Source organism: Zingiber officinale, chromosome 11A (genome assembly GCF_018446385.1).
Source record: "Zingiber officinale cultivar Zhangliang chromosome 11A, Zo_v1.1, whole genome shotgun sequence".
NCBI classification, from domain to species: domain Eukaryota; kingdom Viridiplantae; phylum Streptophyta; class Magnoliopsida; order Zingiberales; family Zingiberaceae; genus Zingiber; species Zingiber officinale.
The window spans coordinates 32493377-32511970 of NC_056006.1; the positions used below are offsets into that span (position 1 = coordinate 32493377).

The window sequence follows — 18594 nt, forward strand, 5'->3', positions numbered from 1 at the left end:
GAGCAAAATAGAAAAACAGTCCAAACATAGGTCCCCAAGTCCAAATTGATTAATCAAGTTGGACTTGGTCAATACTGGATCCCGAAGGATCAAATACGCTACCTCGATATACCATATCGAGGCTATGATCCAGGGGGAGCAAAAACAAAAATTAAATTCAAAATTCAAAATTCGATTAAAAATTCAAAATTAAATTAAAAATTCAAAATTCAAAATTCAATTAAAAATTTGAAATTAAATTAAAATTTCAAAATTCAAAATTCAATTAAAAATTTGAAATTAAATTAAAAATTAAAAATTCAATTAAAAATTTGAAATTAAATAAAAAATTCAAAATTCAAAAATTAAATTAAAAAATTCGAAATTAAATTAAAAATTAAAAATTCAAAAATCAATTAAAAATTCGAAATTAAATTAAAAATTAAAAAAAAAATCAAAAATTAAATTAAAAAATTTGAAATTAAATTAAAAATTCAAAAATCAAAAATCAAGTTAAATTCAAAAGTAAAACTTAAATCAAATAAATAGAAGGAGGATCCAGAATAGCTGACACCTCCGAAATTAATCTACCCGATAAGGGTAAACAAGACTAGTCTACCCGGTAGCGTAATTAAGGATAGATTAAAATGGGCTAGGTTTAACATGACCCACGGTACTGGTGAAGTATTGGATGATAGTACGTTGGGAAGCTTAGTCATCGCATGTCTAGGAAGATATGGCTTCGACCTGGTGCATTTGGCTAAATGGAACTGACCGAAGCTACCCTTTATGGATCCTAACCTGTTAAACCAAGGTTTTGTACTAAGTTCAATGGGTAGGACTATTTGGAAAACCTCAAAGGCATGGTTATTTTAATGATGCCCTTGTGACTCACTATAGCCTAGAAGTTTATCCAAAGAATATCTACTTGTTGAACCCAAAGTTAAACTTGAATCTAATCATCTTGTGCTATCTAACGAAGAACTTGAATAGAGAAAACCTATGGATCATCGAACCTAATGTACATTTGCTAGGATGTGTTCAATTGCCAATCAAAAGTGTTGGCACAGGGAAAGGGAAGTGTTAGATAAGGCTCTACTAGTTAATAACTCATTCCTTCAGGATATTATGCAAGTCAACCCAAGCTACTTGTGCAGGGAACTCAGAAATGAATGTTTCGAGGCTTTGGAAGAAAATCAATGATGTCCTAGTGATCATGGTAGCAATGTAGGAATAGTTCATTCGTGCCTATAAAAAGTTACATTCAGAAACCAGCTGATTTCTTTTAGGTAGGGATGTAAATGAATCAAACGATTCACGAGCTATTCAGAGCTCGATTCGGTAAAAAACTCGTTCGAGTTCGTTCGTTTATCTTATCGAGCCGAGCTCGAGCTCGATTTCGAGCTCGACAGTTTTATCGAGCCGAGCTTGAGCTTAAGGATATTCGACTCGTGAGCTCGCGAACATATTCGTTTGTAGGCTCGCGAGTCAAAAAAAACGAACCTTAAATCGAGCAAAAAAACGAACCTTAAACCGAGCCAAAAAACGAACTTTAAAACAAGCAAAAAAACGAATTCTAAAACGAGCCTTAAAATGAGCTTTAAAATGAGCCAATAAACGAGCTCTAAACGAGCCCAAAAACGAACCGAGCTCGCTTAACGAGTTAGGCTCGTTAACTTTGATAATCGAGCTTATAACGAACCGAGCTCGAACTGTTCGCGAGTTTGATAATTCTAAAATGAGCCAAGCTCGAGTCTTGTGATAAAAGCTCGATTCGAGCTCAAGCCGAGCTTGAGCCAGAATATAACTTAAACAAACCGAGCTCGAACCTAATACCATTCGACTCGGTTCGACTCGTTTACTTCCCTACTTTTAGGTACTCATACAAGTTCCCATGAAAATCAAAGGAGGCAAATATGGCATAGAAGGCCATACCAAGATTCCTTGACCTTTATAATATCCGTCTGTATTGGAACTCGAACCCGATCTCTTGAATGTTCCTCTAAATGTTTTACTACTGTACCACACTCATGGGAGTTACCAAAGGCAATTATGGCTAGATATGGAAGGATACCAACAGTGGACTGTCAACTGATGGAGGGTTGTTGGATTGCTGACGCGCATACTACTAAAGCAAACTACTGATGGAGGAAGATCAACAAGGAAAACAGACCCTTTAGGTTTCTTGAGGCGGGGATGGTTCATGATAACTCAAACTCAATTAGCAGAGTGCTGGAAGGGTAACTCAAACCTAGAGAGCAACTTGCATGGGGTTTCAGCGACTATTGGTTTAGAACTGCCAGGTCTTTGGTGCATAAGATGAATTGGTCTTTTCGTTGAGGAAACATTGTTCCTCACCAAGTTGCCATCATAGTTATCTTCAAGCTTTCAGTCCTACAGAATGGTGCCTTATCAAAAAATATGAATTGAAAGTTGTCAGGATGGGCATGGAGGTCCCCTCTCCATGGCAGGCAAGATCATGCTCACACTAGGTATTGATTGTCATTCCTACATGTGATGAAAGTTCACAGGTTTTGCCAACATACATAAACGCAATGGGATTGAGAAGCTTTGCAAAGACTGTATAATATCTGTCCATTATGATGCCATTGCAAGGAATGAGGGAGAGCTCGACATAGCAGGTGTCCAGTGCCTGAAGAACAGCTGCACTTGAAAGAGGCAGACTTCATCAGTCACAATGGCACATGGTCTTGGAGCCACTTTCAGTCAGAATCATCCGCCATGGGCCGCGCTGGTCAGCATCACCGACTCGTCCTGCTCTTCTGTCTGTCAGGAGGATGACAAGATAGATTTTAAGGTAATGGAGGGTTCTCAGTGAAAACCTGCTACCACCAGTGGAGGAGGCTGTCGGGTCCTATAAATTAGGAAGTTGCAGTGGAACTCCATGGAGTGTGAACCCAAGTTTAAGCTCGTCTTTGACAGACTCGAACAGCAACAATACAATAGATCCGCTCCTTCGATTCTATTCTACAGTTAGAAACAAAGCAGTCAAAACAGAGGACCAAACACCGACCAGCCAGCTCCGGACACGCCCAAAATGGTAGGGAGATCGTATCGTGATAGCGGCTCAGGTTCGCGGCAGTTCTCCGAAAAAAAAGGGGAAAAAAGGGAGGAGTTGAATAAAGAAATATTTTCATTTGCACTCTAATTTGGAAAGTAAAAGGAAGAGTTTGGCGAAGGCTTCACTTCCCAGGACCAGGACCAGGACCAGGACCAGGACCAGGAAGGTCCTTTCCCACCATATTTGCCATCGCCGTCACCGGCATTTCGCTAACATAACGAGGAGCCGCCTCTTCCTCTTAGTCCTCCGGCAGAGGACGACGACGCCGATCGCCGGAGCTTCCTTCCACCTGTCGATCGCGAGGTGATGGTGACTTCCGGCTTCGAGATGCTGCTGGGAGGCGCGGTGGCCTCTTCCGGAGGAAATCTCGCGGAGTTGCTCCTCAGCCGCCGCTTGTCGGCGTCCACCCCGCGTTTCCCATCTTCCGCGCCGCGCTTCCGCACGGCCGCTACTCGTACCGGAAGCACGCACTTGCAGAGAAACCCTGGAGTCGGGAAAAGGATTTTTGGTGACGACAGAAGACAAAATCGAAGCCAGCGATTGGGAGTGAAAGGCGAGTACCGATCTTGGCAAGGCGATTCACCCATTTGGGGATGTGAGTGCCGGTGAGGCGCAGGCAAGCGTCATCGCAGAAGTGGTTGCAATTCTTGGAAATAAGGTTGTAGGTGTCGCCGGAGTAGTCGGCGGCCATGCCCTCCATGAGCGCACGCACATCACGCGACCCCAGCTCGGTGCGGCCGATCAGGATGGACTTCCTGAAGGCGAACCCGGGGCACTGCCGGGGCTCCCCCTCAAAGATCCCCGTCATCTGGTGCTCGTGCGCCCCGTACGCATACTCCACCCCATGGACTGCCAGAACAGAACAAAACAAAACCCCTAGTCAAGCACGGCAAAAACAAACAAAAAATCCCAAATTGCCGCATCACATCAGAGGAAGGCGAAGCCCAAAGAGGCGGATCGGACGATGGATCGCACCTTGGACGCCGGAGTGGTACACGCCGAGGCCGACCCAATAGGCGTAACCGTTGATGGGGGTTAGGTCGTAGACGTTGAGGTAGACGGACGCCGACGCCGCTGGCCGCCGCTCCCGCGAGGTGGCCCGGGCGAACATGGCACGCAGGCGGTGAGGAGGATGACAGAGGTGGCGACGGTGACGGGAACGACGGAGGGCAGTGAGGAGGGCGGGAACGACAACAGGCAGTGACGAGGATGCGGATGACAGAGGCGGCGACGGTGATGGAAACGACAGAGGGCGGCGATGCGACGTCGAGGCGGCGGCGGTCTCATAAAATGCGCTTTTGCTTAGAAGAAACGTAGAGTGAAGATATGTACTAAGTAATCGATAGGGTTGTAAAAAAAAATGGGGACGCGTAATAATAAAATGTTTTCTGGCAGTTATTTACAGGCTACTCTTCCAGAAATGGCCTTACTAGCTGGCAATCTGATCATAGAGTGAGGTGTGAAAAAACAGAAAAAGAAAAAAACACAATTTTCTTATTTTAATCATTCCCGAATCCATCTCCGTTCTAATACACGACTTCAAAAAGGATGATATAAAAAAAGAACCATTCTTCATAAAATGGAACTTGTAATTAAATATGAAAATTTTATAATGAATAAAAAATAATTAACGTATCCAAAACGAATGGAGGCATTCGCAAGCTTGCTATATATTGCGATCATGAAGAGACGAGTGCCTAGTGACGATGATGCATAATGAAGATTGCCGACAGCCAACTTTAAAACTTCATATTATGATAATAAAACTAAAAATAAAATAAAATCCAATTGAAAAGAAACCTTAAGGATCCGAGAACGAGATCCACTAAAGCAAGATCAAACTAGAGATCCATCTTCAGGGTAAAGAAGGATGTCACTGGCAATTTTGGTCAGTGCTAGATCAAACAGGCTGCTCAAGAGACTAATCCACTAATCAAGTTCAAACCAATTGAATTGGATCATTGGGGAACAAATACAATTGAATCGGACTCTAGGTGCGATCCAAAACCCGCAAACCCTCTAGATCACTAGTTCACAAGCCAGTTGGGTTAGAAAAAACTACAGATGACTTCATCATGATCATTTCATAAAATGTTTGCAAATGCATAACCATGATATGAGTCTCAACCCAAATCTCAATTCCAGTGTGACCAGTTGAAGTACCAAAATCGACAAAGACTTCAAGTACCGACCCAAGCATGTGCTTTAATCAGAGCCGGTCTTGATTGTTTAAAGGCCCTGAGCAGAACTATTAATTATATCCTAATTTTATCTTTTCACTAAAACTTAAACAATTTATTCAGATTAAGATTAAAATCTAAATACTAGTCCCTATAAATTATTGCTCAGGAGTTCAAAATAGTAAAGCACAAGAAAAAAGATATCTAAACGGTAGAATTATTTGCTTCTGATAGATTCCACAATGAGGTCCAAGTTCAATCCAGATATCCTACAAAAATCATAAGAATTTGTATGTCGTGGAAACACATTTGGGTGAAACTGTGATAAAACTTTGCAATTTATTGAGGAAAATAGAGATGTGTAAGGGCATGTCAGAAAAAAGTGACTACTAAATATATAACAGTAATATTTCCACTAGAGATGATGGGAGATAATTTAAGGAAGCATACCATAACTAGAGAAAGGAAAAATAAACTTACCTGTGGTGATGCACCAAAAGGAATATGCTGACCTCCAACAGTGAACCATAATTCCTCTCCAAGCTACAGACAAGGAATAAAAAGAAAACTCATTTCCAGGGAATTTACAAAAATGGACCAATATTTAGAATTTCTACATCTTTTCAATCCACATATTCAACAAAGAAATGAATGCCACCGGTAGTGGTGGAATGTTTTAGAATCACACAAATAAAGTCAAAACAAGAAACTTGAGTAATAACATGTTATTGATGTTCTGGAAGCATCATTTAGAAGCAATATCAAATAGGAGAGAGTCCAACTAATACCGCATACTAACCTTAGTGTGCACTTCTTCCATGTATAGACTATCAACAGGCAATGGAGGGACTATAGCTTGGTTTAAAAGTGATCCTACATCAACCTTACTATCTGAAGAATCATCATATATGTTAGGTCCTACATCAACCTCACTATATGAAGAATCATTATATATGCAAACTTGGCATGTTACTGGAGTTGTTCCATCAGGAAATTCAAGAGGCAACTTAGTTGAGACTGAAACAATAAAAAAGAACTGAGGGAATCAATACAAAGTACTGACTTGAGTAACCCGACAAACATAAAAAAAATAATTAATCAATTAATACATTTTTCATTCTGGCGGTAGCAATATGCATATTGGCTAGGGATAGGAAAAGCAAAGGACAATTCCTAATAGCAAATCAATTCATGTAAGCAAACACTTCAAACAAAAGCATAAAAAATGAAACTAAGGATATTAGACATACGGGGTAAAATAAGGTGTATATCCCTCAATCTTTGTCATAAGTTCTAGGAAATGTAGGTCCAAAAAGTGTATATACTGCTACAAAACTAGCAAGTGTAGAAGGATCACTAAGACAAACAGAGACAACTCATTTAAAATGTCTTCGTGATGCACTTTTAAAGCAAAATCATCAATAATATCATCATATTCAATATTTTCTGAAATATTTTTTTTAATGCATAAAATTGCTAATCCATTTAGCCTATCTTGAGTCATTGTGGTCCGTAAATAAGATTTTATTAATTTTAATTTTGAAAAACTTCTTTCGGCAGATGCCACTGTCACGGGTATTGACAATAATATCCTATAAGCAATCATCACATTTGGAAATATATCCATTGTTTTTAAAAACTCTAATATTTAAATGGAATACCATTTTCTATTTGTTTCATAAGATTCACTTGGTAACATTACTTGCAAAACTTGTAATTCTAAAAACATATATTTTACATCAATATCAGAAGTGTTACTATTTTTTAAAGTATTTTCAAGATTCACACATGAACTCATCAATTCATCATCATCCATTGAAACTAATTTTGCAACATTATACAAGAACCCAAATATAGATTCAAAATATTGCAATTGTTCAAACCTACTTTTCAATTGCCCAAGAGCAATATCGATTACTAAGATAAAATAATCTATTCGAAAAGACTCTTCCAGTGATTGATTTTCCCTTTTAGTATTAGTAGTCTCATCAAAATATCTTTTTCTACTAATTTTACGTTTTATAGGAAATACAGGCTCAATTTCCACATCAAATGCTATTTTTTTTTTTTTTTTGCATCAACCATAGCTAAAGACAAACCATTTTCTCTATATTTTTCAAAAATAGAAACAAGGCCAGCCAATTGTTTTACAACAACATCAAGATGCATATCCTCTGATTGTAATTTTTTACTAACTAAGTTAATTTTATGCAACATATCAAGCCAAATAACAAGGCTTAATATAAATTCAAAACTTGAAAGTTCATCAGATGCTAACGTTTCAGCATCTCTACTTAATTTGCTATCTTCACTTATTTCTGCTAATTTGAACAAACCTTCTCTAATTTGGGAAGCTTGAGATAGTATTGCTTTGACTGTTTCAATATGACTTTTTCATCTTGTAGTTGACAATGATTTTAAAGTTAATCTATCAATATATTCAAGCAAAACATTTCAACTTTTTGTTGAATTAGAGAACACGGTGTACATACATTGACATGCTCCAAAAAATGATTTTGCTTTAGCACAAGAATTTGTCATGTCACAAACAACTAAGTTAAGAGAATGAGAACCACATGTAACAACCCAAATTTTCTTATTATGAGTCCTAATAGTACTTAAAAATATTTAGAAATACTTTAGAAATATTCTAGAGATTTTTAGAAATTTTTAGAGTATTTTTATATAATTTTTGGAGTTCGTTTGGTATTTTTACCAAAAGAAACAAGTTGCAAAAAAATAAAGAGGTTGAGCCAAGGTTCGAACCGGAGACCTCTGGTTAAGCAAAGCCTTAAGTTATCTCGGATGACCAGGAACCCAGCAGGGTCGTGCTGATCAAAGAAGGAGCGAAATTAATTTAAGTAGTAGTTAATAACAGAAAATAAATAGGAATAAAAGGGATTCGGCCGAGATTTGAACCCGCGACCTCCGGCCCAACCCGAATCTTAAGCGAAGCGCAATAGCCAAGTGCCCAAGCGGGCCGTGCTGTTTAGAAAAGATAGCAAAATTTATTTAAGAAGTAATAGTTAACAAAATATGGGAGTTATAAAGGGAGAACTTAGGGATTGATTTTATCGTAACCTAATTACCTCACCCTTCCTTCCTCGCGTGCGACGGCAGCTCGGGCGAAAACAGAGAAGAGGTTAGGGCTTCGTCTCCGGCGATCGGCGAGGGGCTAAATCCGAGAGTTCTTCACCTTCTCATGATCCTTTCGTCAAGGGGAGTTCGTGGGCACGAGGAAGAGCCGGAGTTTGAGTTTCTCCGCAAACCCTAGAAGTTCTTCTCGTTGGGTTGTGAATCCAAGAAACCATTGTAAGTTGCTACTCACCTGCGGTAAGAGTAGTTTCGAGTTTGATTTGGTGTTTTCTTTTGGTTTTTCAGAATAAACCGTGAAGAATTATGGATTTCTAAAGATCTAGTTTTTGAATTTTGCTGTGGAGATTGTGTTTAGGGTTGCTGCCGTGAGACTCTAAGAAAGAACATAAAAGGGTTAGGTATGTTGATCATTTTTACTCCTTTTGATATAGAGCAGTTGGCATTAAACAGGGGAAGGGCTGAGGTTTCTGGTTGTTTGTGATGGTTGCTGCCATGAATTCAATTCCGAATTTATTAGATTTGATATGAATAAGAAAGAGTTAGTTTTTTTTTCTTCTAAAACAAGTAGGTTTGTTTTTGTTAGGTTTTCAGTAGCTGTTCAGCATATTAACTTTCTTACAAGTTGTGATCACCTATAAAACAAGTTAATATGTGATGCAATCCGGTCACAGATTATTGGGATTAAAGGTACTAATATGAGATGACAAGTATGTGATCACCTAAATACAAGTCTGTGACCTCTGATAAGGTGTTTAGAAGCGTAGCATATTAACTTTATTAACTGTTAGTTTTCTTTCTGACTATTAGGACCCAAAGTTAATATGTATGAATTGTTTAGTATTGCAATTATTGCTAGTTTAGCATCGCAGATTCTGAATTGTTTAGTATTGCAATTCTTGATAGTTTAGCATTGCAGATTTTGAATTTGTTTAGCATTACAGATTCTGAATTGTTTAGTATTGCAATTTTTGAGAGTATAGCAGTGCAGATTTTGTTAAGCTTACAGTGCAGATCTTGTTAAGTATCATAGTGCAGTATAGATCTCCTTGTAGTGCAGAATTTTAAGTGCAGATTTCTTCCATTAAGTGCAGTTTTCCATTAAGTGCAGATTTTTTATAAGTATTGCTTACAGATTTTGATAAGTATTATAGTGCAGATTTTAATTAAGCTTATAGTGCAGATTTTTATTTAAGCTTATGGTGCAGATTTTAATTAAGCTTATAGTGCAAATTTTTAATTAAGCTTACAGTGCAGATCTTGTTAAGTATTACAGTATTTTGAGTTTAAGAAAAGTATAAGAAAGATAAAGAAAAGAAAGAAAAAGGTCAAGGTCTTAAGTAGATCCCAAAGTTAAGACTTTAGTGATTTTGGCACACAAGGTGCTTGTTAAAATGCCAAGGTATTTAAAGAAGAAGTAATTAAGATATTTTACTTTTTAAAAGGCTAGTACCCGACTTCCAAGGTTGTCGTTAAACAAATCCAGGTGACCAATTCTAAGGTCTTGGCCCTGGTAAGACCAAGGTCTTTACCCTCGTAGGACTGGTGACTAGCTACCACAGTCTCTATTAGGGAGAGCGCATTGGTACTAAGCCTGGGCCCAAGAGAAGCTTTATTATTATTTTGAAGTATTAAAGTATAAATTTTTGAACAAGTAAAATAAACTTCATGTAAGTTTAAAATTCAGCAAGTTTAGTTTTCTTGTATGTTGGCATGTTTGTTTAGATTTACTTTACATGTTTAGCATTTCAGTATGCCTTGTTTCCTTTGCTGTTAGATGAGCATGAGTAGTATCTTCTTTTAAGCATTCAGTTTCTAGATTTCTTTCAGCTTACATGTATACTCGAGTTTTTGTGAGTTAGATAGCGCTTACTAAGCAATTTTGCTTATAGATTGCATTTCCTCTTACTGCAGATAAAGGAAAGGAAAATCTATAGCAAAGGAAGGCGACAAGGAGGTGTTCGATGATGTGTGATGCCAGGACTATGGGAGAGACTTGGGGCATTATTAAGTTTCCGTGTTTAGTGGTTAAGAAACATTTGAGATTATTCCTGTTTTAGTTCGCATGTTAAGATGAGTTCTGTTTAGTAAGTAGATACTTTTGTGTTTGCATTGAGATATAGTTTCATATGTTTCTGCTATTATGAGTTATATGTGCATGTTTTGAAATTTTAGAGTATTGTATTGTATTTTAGTCCTGCCGAACAGCATATACTCTACCGAAATTTTAAGTTTTCTGGAAAAATTTAAGTACAGTTTGTTACACTAGTTAAGTAAGAGTTTATAGTAGTTATGTAACGGACACCTTTAGAGAGTAGTGATAAGGGTGGTCGTTACACCACATGGCATGTAAAATGCTCTAGGATTAATGTCAAGCAATCTTCTTTGCACACGTTGATTTTTGCCTTTCATATTAGATCCATTGTCATAACCTTGCCCTCTCACATTATCAATATCAAGTTCTAAAGATTGTAAAACAAATTTCAATTCATTAAAAAGACCTAAACCAGTTGTATCTTCTACATTTATAAATTTAAAGAAATACTCTTCTATTTTAATTGGAGTCTCTGAAACATCTACACATCTTAATATGAGAGTCATTTGTTCTTTGTGACTTGCATCCGGTGTACAATCAAGAATTACTGAAAAATATTTTACCTCTTTTACTTTTTTAATTATTGCATTCTTGATTTTGGAGGCTAGAATAGATATTAACTCGTTTTGAATTTTATGACTAAGATAATGATAATGAATCTTTTTATCTTGAATGAGTCGAAAATGTTCTTGCATTATTGGATCAAAATCTGCAATCATTTCAAGTAGACCCAAAAAATTACCATTACAATCTTCATAAATTTTGTCGTGTGTACCACGAAATGCCAAATTATGTATAGCAAGACATTTGACTACAACAACTATTCTTAGCATAATGTGTTTCCAATGTTTTGTTTCTTTTTTAACTTGTTCTTGTATTTCCTTATCAATTGTCATTGTTTTCTTTAATCTCATTTGTAGTTCAACAAAAGCTCTTAGATTAGTGAGGTGTTCAACACTATTTTCATGTTGTTTAAGTTTGTCACATAAATGTTTCTAGTCATTAACTCCTTCTCTTGCTAAATTATTTTTGGTGTGTATTACTTTAAACAACTTACAACAAATACAAAATACTTTGTCTAACTCCTTCGAGTACAGTAACCATTTTTGATCACGAGTCTCACCATTTGGTAACATTTAAACATAATACGTATGAGAAAGTGTCGAGATTCTTTATCTAAAGGAAATTTGAGAATATCTTCTCTTTTAGGACCTCTTTCCACAAGTAAATTCCTCATTTTTGTATCAAGAGTATCCCAAACTCTTGGATCAAATATGTTCAAATCATATTTAGGTGTCGAACATTGATATTTGTTTTTATGCTCATCATCACAAAACTTATCAATATATTTAGTTTTGTCAATTTTAATTTCATCCAAATTATTAAAATCTATATTATCTTCGTTCTCATTTTCTACAAATTTCTCATTCTCATCACTTTCATTTCTCACAAATTCTTTATTTTTATCATTCTTATTTTCAACAAAATCTTCATTAACATTGGATTCATTAGTTAAAATATAAACTAAGCTTTCTGTTGTGTTATGTGATTCTTTACCAAAATATTTATTTAATGAACCTCTTAAGCTTTATGCTATCTCTTCTTCTTTTTTCTTATTTTGTCTTTTTTGATTCCAGAGAGTTGTTTCATGATAACAGATAATTATGAACAAAAAGCAATAAACAAAAAACAATAAAACCGAATATGGAGAATTTTCTTTTGATTCGAAATCCACTTATATAAGACCTTACACAGATATCCTGCAAGTTTATAAAAAAAACATAATTCAATTGTTTAGGAGTTAAGACCTTATTCGTATAATTAAAACAGTAGTAAAATAAAGTTTCAAAAAAAAGATAACACTAAAGTCAACCTCACCAAACTAGATCATTTTTTTTTAAACGAGTGATCATTTTTTTTCAAACTCTCTGCCTTCTTTAATATATCCTCATTCCATTTTTTATTTTAAAATCTTTAATGTCAACCATAAGTTCACTTTATCACATGGATTGACCAAGCATTTTTTTATTCAGTTTGATTATGTTAATATATAATGAATTATTATTAAGGTAGATTAGTGTTTTATTATCTATTTATATTTCTTTTGTTTTTTTAATCTAAGTTTTTTTTGTTAATACAATTTCTTAGTCTCCTTTTATGACTATATCTTTTTCTCCTTCGCTTTGTATTACTTCCTATACTCTATTTACATTCTTTGTTTTATTAACACTAAAGTCAACCTTACACTAAAATAAAGTTATTTGAGCCATTTGCCCTAATTACCAATTCCTAACCTCACCAAACTGGGTTGTCATTTTTTTGTTAATGAACCACACTCCTACAATAGACATCTTGTTTTGATGCAAAATTGTGCACTCTTTATTCAGCAAATTAATGTATTGTTTGTTTTTTTTATTAACATTCTATACCATTGTTCTCACTGTTATGTTTAATTGCTAATATTGGCCCTATAGGAGCATAACTGCACAAGCCCTATCTTTAATTCAAAGTTGTACAGTTTAATCAAAACAGAAGATATCAAAATAGAAAGCAAAGATCAGTGAGAACAACTTTGATCTTTTAGGGTTTGGCAAAGATGATAACCTTTTAGGGTTTACAAAAGCGTGAAGTAACAAGGCATGCCTTTGAGAGAGCCAGAGAGACCCGTCGCCGTCGCAGTGAGAGAGGGAAGGCACTGTGAAGAGGGCTTCGTCACTTCAGCACCTTTGAGAGAGCTAGAGAGGGCTTGTAGTTGTCATAGCGAGAGAGGGAAGGTGTGGCGAGGAGGGCTTCAGTGATCGCAAGGGCGCGGCGAGGAGAATCGGCGCTTTAGATCGCTGGCGACTAGCGTTCGGCGAAAGCGGCGAGGGTTTTGACGAGGGATAGAGAAAAATGTTTATAAAAAATAAGTTAAGAGAAAAAAAACGTTAAGAGATATATATCTATAACATTTATAAATAAAAAATTAGGTAAGGGAAAAAACGTTAAGAGATATGTATCTAATATCTATAACGTGCATATAAAATGGGCCCCTAAAACTTTTTGGGCCCTAGGCAGGTGCCCTGGTAGCCCTGGCCCAAGGCCGACTCTGGCTTTAATCTCCAGTGCAACACTAAGCATAGTAGTTTATGCTGGATTTCTTCTTTATTTGAACTTGATTGTGTTGGATTTTTCGGGCCGCGAAAACCGCTTTTTCGCGTCGCGGAAGAAAAATAAAACAAAATACGAGTACGAGTTTACAAACTCTAGATCTACACTAGATAAGAGTGTTACCATCGATGCGATGCCCTTCGCTATCCCGCTTGTCCAACGGTTTGCCAGATCTCAAGATTGTCAAAGTAGACAACTCTCTAGAAGTATCCACATGAACAAAATTAGGTGGAGGAGACCAAACAAAGGTGTGCTAGCACCTATGGTGTTCGACCAAGAAAGGATAGGGAGAGCTTGAGGAAGAAGATGTGAATCAATACAATTGAATGGAAAATTCATTCTTTTCCATCAAAAGTGGCCGGCCACATTCATGGAGTTGTAACCCCCATTTTTGCATTAAGTGTGGCCATTAAAGAGATTTGTAACCTCCATGAGGTGGCACACACATGTGCTAAACATGATGATGTGGCACCTCATCATTGGCCACTTAATGCCAAGTCACAAATGATGTGACATAAAGTCAAGTCAAACTTGACTCTTCCTCTCAAGTCAAGTCAAACTTGACTTAATCTCTCTCATGGTTGATCTAATCCAACCATTTAATTCAAGCCAATTTAATATAATGAATCTAATTCATTTAATTAAATTGATTCAATGAGTCATAATCTAAATTAGACTCATTGAACACATGAATCAACTTGAGTCCAACTCAATTAGCCCAATTATGTTTACTCTTAATCCAATTTGATTCATCAAATGAATCTAATCCTCTTGGTTCATCATATGAACCTAATCTCCATCTAATTGTCCTTAGTGTGTGACCCTATAGGTTCTTGTAACGTTGACAATGCCCCTAAACCCATTTAGGAGCATAAGTAATGAGCGGTATCTAGCAACACATCATTACTACCCAAGTTACAAGAATGTTGAGATCCAACATCACCTTGTGACTACTAATTGTGATTCCTCACAAAATATGACAAACGTCCTTCTATCCTAGACATCTAGATTGATCAATGTGAGACATAGACCGTGTCATCCTCTGACCAATCTAAATCTTGAACTCCAAGTAGACTCACTAAATCAAATGAGCTCAATATCTTATATTGACTCATTTGGGCATGACCATGCACATCGTGGTCTCACTCTATCAAGAATATTGATGTCGCTCCCATCATATAGGAGGGATAGATCCCATCTACATCACTCACATCCCTCTGCATAATTCGTTACATACCCAGTAATCACCTTTATAGTCCACCCAGTTACGGGTGACGTTTGACGAAACCAAAGTACATAACTCCTTATATAGGGATCCATGGTGACTTCAGGTCCAAGGACTAGTAGTCATACTAATAGCTACATGAGAAAGTATATGACACTCATATAACGATCAATGATACTATCTCATGGCGGGTCATTCAGTATACATTCTCCAATGCATACCCATGTGTCAACTTGATATCTCTATATCCATGACTTGTGAGATCAAGTCATCGAGTTGACCTACATGCTAGTCTTATTGCATTAACATTGTCCCTGAATGTTAATACTCGACTAGGAATGATTAAGAGTAGTGTTCCCTATATCATCTCACTATCGGTTCAACTAACCGATTGATATAGGTGAGAACCTTCTACTCAAGGACGCTATTATACTTAGTTTATTTGGCACCAATACAAGTAAGTATAATAACCAAAACAAAATGCCTTTATTTATATAAGAATATGATACAACAAGTCCATAATACAATCATCAAATGATTGGCTCTAGGGTTCTAACTAACAGATTGATCCCTTCATTGAATTCTTCATGTTTCACCTGAATGTAGATTAACATTAGATGCCCATTGTTGTTTGCTTGGAAATACTGTATCAACCATAATATGAAGTGTATTTAACAACTTTTTAACTGTCTATATTCCGATTAAACCCAATCAAAAAGGAATATCAAAATGCAACTACCAGGGAACATGATTCTATCATAATGTTGTTCAAGCAACAGAGCAAATTGAAGCACCAGTCTTCGGGTTCGTCAAGCCTAGTGATTTCAAGGGCCAACCTCCGGAAACTCAGCAATCATCAAACAAAATAATACCCAAATTCAACCGTTATTACAAATAGTTGAGAGCTTAAAGGAGATCCAAAGAGACCTTAGAGTCATCAAGAACCAGGCGAAAGACGAGACTCAGGTAAAAACTATATGTGAAGATATTATTGAAAAACTAAGAACATTTCTCTAGGGCCAACAAAAAGGCTGAAAGAACCCAGAGGCAAGCTGAGAGTCTTTAAAGACCCCTACACGATCTTAAAGGAAGAACAGGAAAAATTAAAGGCATAATGACCTCAAGAACCCTCGTCGAACAACCAAATATAACAACAACGCCCCTATTTGAAGACCAAATTAGAGATATCGGCGTAACCAAATGAGACTCAATAATGCTTAGCAAGCCGCCAGGAGGTTGGGCAAAAGACTAACTGGGGGATCTGCACCAACACATGCCCTTGAGCAACAAATTGATCCCCAGGTACAACTATGTCTCTCTATGCAGAAAAGAGCCTCTATTGCCCCTGCGGAGGTTCTATATCACTCCTGAAGAGATGATGTACACCATCAAGTCTATATTCATAGATCTGAGGCAGCTATATTGGTTACAGAAGGCCACCAAGCAAACAGGACGTTTGTCCAAGAAGAAAGCTTTCTCCAACTTCAGAGGAGCAGGATGCAGTATATCCAACTAGGTGTACTGCAAGTTCAAATACATACCCTGCACCGACAAGAAGAGGGAAATATGACCCTAATAGTATTTCGTGACAACCGATGGGAAGGAGATCAAGCCATCCTTGCATCCATGGAAGTTGACCTAACCAGAGGAAGTCAACTCGTCTATGTAATTCCCAATATAATGCTAACAGTTGGTGACATTTTTCGAAATATTCAGGTAACCATCCTCACCAGGGGATATGAGCAGTGGCGGCATGGCGAGGCAAATTTGATAATTACAAGGGGGCTTGTAGGAAACTATCCAACACCCCTAATGTTGGATTCGCCTATGAAATACACGGAGTCGTCAACTATTTAGCCAACCATGGGGTAAATGCACTAACTGGAAAGTGTTTTTCTACCAGAGACTTATAGGGGCTAAACTAGACAATTCGTCCAACGACCCTTAATATTCCAATGCGTCCCACAGAGGTAAGTAGTAGGAACCTCATGGACTGGCCAATTTCATTAAGTTTCAACAATTATAGAGAGGCAAGTATGGCAGAGTCACCTTGTTACAACCATCGTGATGAAGAAATACAAAGTGATGAAGAGTCTTTGCATACATTAGCGGTTCTTGTGGAATAAGCACCAAGAGTCTTCGCATATATTGATGACCCAATGGACGAAACTTCCGAAGAACAAATCTATCCTAATGTTCCGGTATACTTCTTCTCTCCCTATGTAATTTTACTAGAGAGAAAATACTCCGGTGCTGCAGGATATGATTTAGCAGCAAGCAATGACTGCACCATACCACCACGAGGTAGGGCTCAAATACATACCGGTATTGGTATGGCAATTCCATGGGGAAGCTATGGACGAATCACCCTCAGATCTAGCTATACATGGAAATATGGAATGGATATTGGTGCCGGAGTTATTGACTGTGACTACTGAGGCGAGATTATTATTTTAGCATTCAATCATTCGGATGTAGCATTGGTTATTAACCAAGGTGATTGCATTGCTCAACTTATATTCGAGCGAATACTCCTACCTGAGTTTATCAAGTTCACCATCTTGAAGAAACCACCAGGGGAATACAAGGGTTTGGGTCAACTGATAGGGCAATCCCCTCAGCATCTCCACCACCCATTTTTCAAGCATTACTCCCGAAAGAACGACATATGATGTTGGCACTTTTAGAGGGCAACTCTGATCAACATGACTTAGTGGGAGCCCATGCAGGAGATACAAGTCCAGGGCCCTCTACACTCCGATCCATGGACCCTCCTCCGGATGATGCTGAACCAGATGACGATTTCCTCACCTATATCCAACATCTAGCTTCGATGACCACACCAGTCAATTTTATCATGATATTCCAAATTGGGACTCTTATCCTGATGATCCCCCTCCGGAATTTATTAACCCTTTCGCAACAGAAGATGGTGGGGATGAAGACTCGGATGACACCCATTTGCTTGCAATAGGTATGGAATACCCAATTCTCCGATGACTAGCTCAAGCAGTTATCCCTGAACAAGAAGAGGCCCAGCAGGTCTACTTAAAAAATATAGTAATATCAGCCTACAGATCACCAGCGGATGCTGTGATGGGACCTCCCGGATATCCACCCGCAAGGGCAGATCCAGGCCCTTCGAAGCCCCAACCTATTTATGAACAAAGTCCGCAAAAGGCAAGGTTCAAAGGGGACAAAATTTTTATTAGTGGGGGAGAATATAAAATACGGTACCCAAATAATATTTAAATAATAAGGTTATTTGACAAATAATCTTATTAGAATTTTTAGAAAATTTTCAAGAATTAATTAGAGCTCGTATGATGTAGATTAAGGGGATTACTTATTGGGCTACGGAAAGCCTGTTTAGGCTACCCTATTTAAAAGAGGAATTGATTGAAGCAAAGTTAGTTTTGATTATTACACCCTAAGTTATGCGCCGTCTCCCTCCTCACGATGTGTTCGCGATCACGCTGTGCCCGCGCGACCGCCGCCTCCGCGCGGTCGTCGCCTCCGTGCGATCGCCACCTCCGCGCGATCGCCGCCTCCGCGCGGTCGCCGCCTCCACGCGACCGCCGCGTCCTCGCGACGGCTGAGTCCTCACGACCGTTGAGCCCGTGCGATTGCCGCGTCTGCTTGCGACGTTGTCGTTCGTCGAAAATTGCTCCTCTTTCCTGTTCACACACTCGCAAGTCCTCGGTGGGCATCGTCGCACTGCCTAGCCATGAACCATGTCGTCAGCACCGTGTTTCTACGCCGCCGCCCCCACTGCCCGGTCACTCCTCAG

General features: G+C 38.1%; 1 protein-coding gene across 1 annotated transcript; it reads right to left on the minus strand.

Annotated features, from left to right (window-relative positions):
- Positions 1-2933: 2933 nt before the first annotated feature.
- On the minus strand, positions 2934-4417 carry LOC122032938 (deSI-like protein At4g17486). Its single transcript, XM_042592251.1, has 3 exons — positions 4037-4417; positions 3623-3910; positions 2934-3545 (listed from the first exon to the last, which is right to left on the minus strand). Exons 1-3 carry the CDS (start codon positions 4170-4172, stop codon positions 3271-3273), a joined length of 699 nt encoding a protein of 232 aa, XP_042448185.1. The 5' UTR covers positions 4173-4417; the 3' UTR covers positions 2934-3270.
- Positions 4418-18594: the final 14177 nt, after the last annotated feature.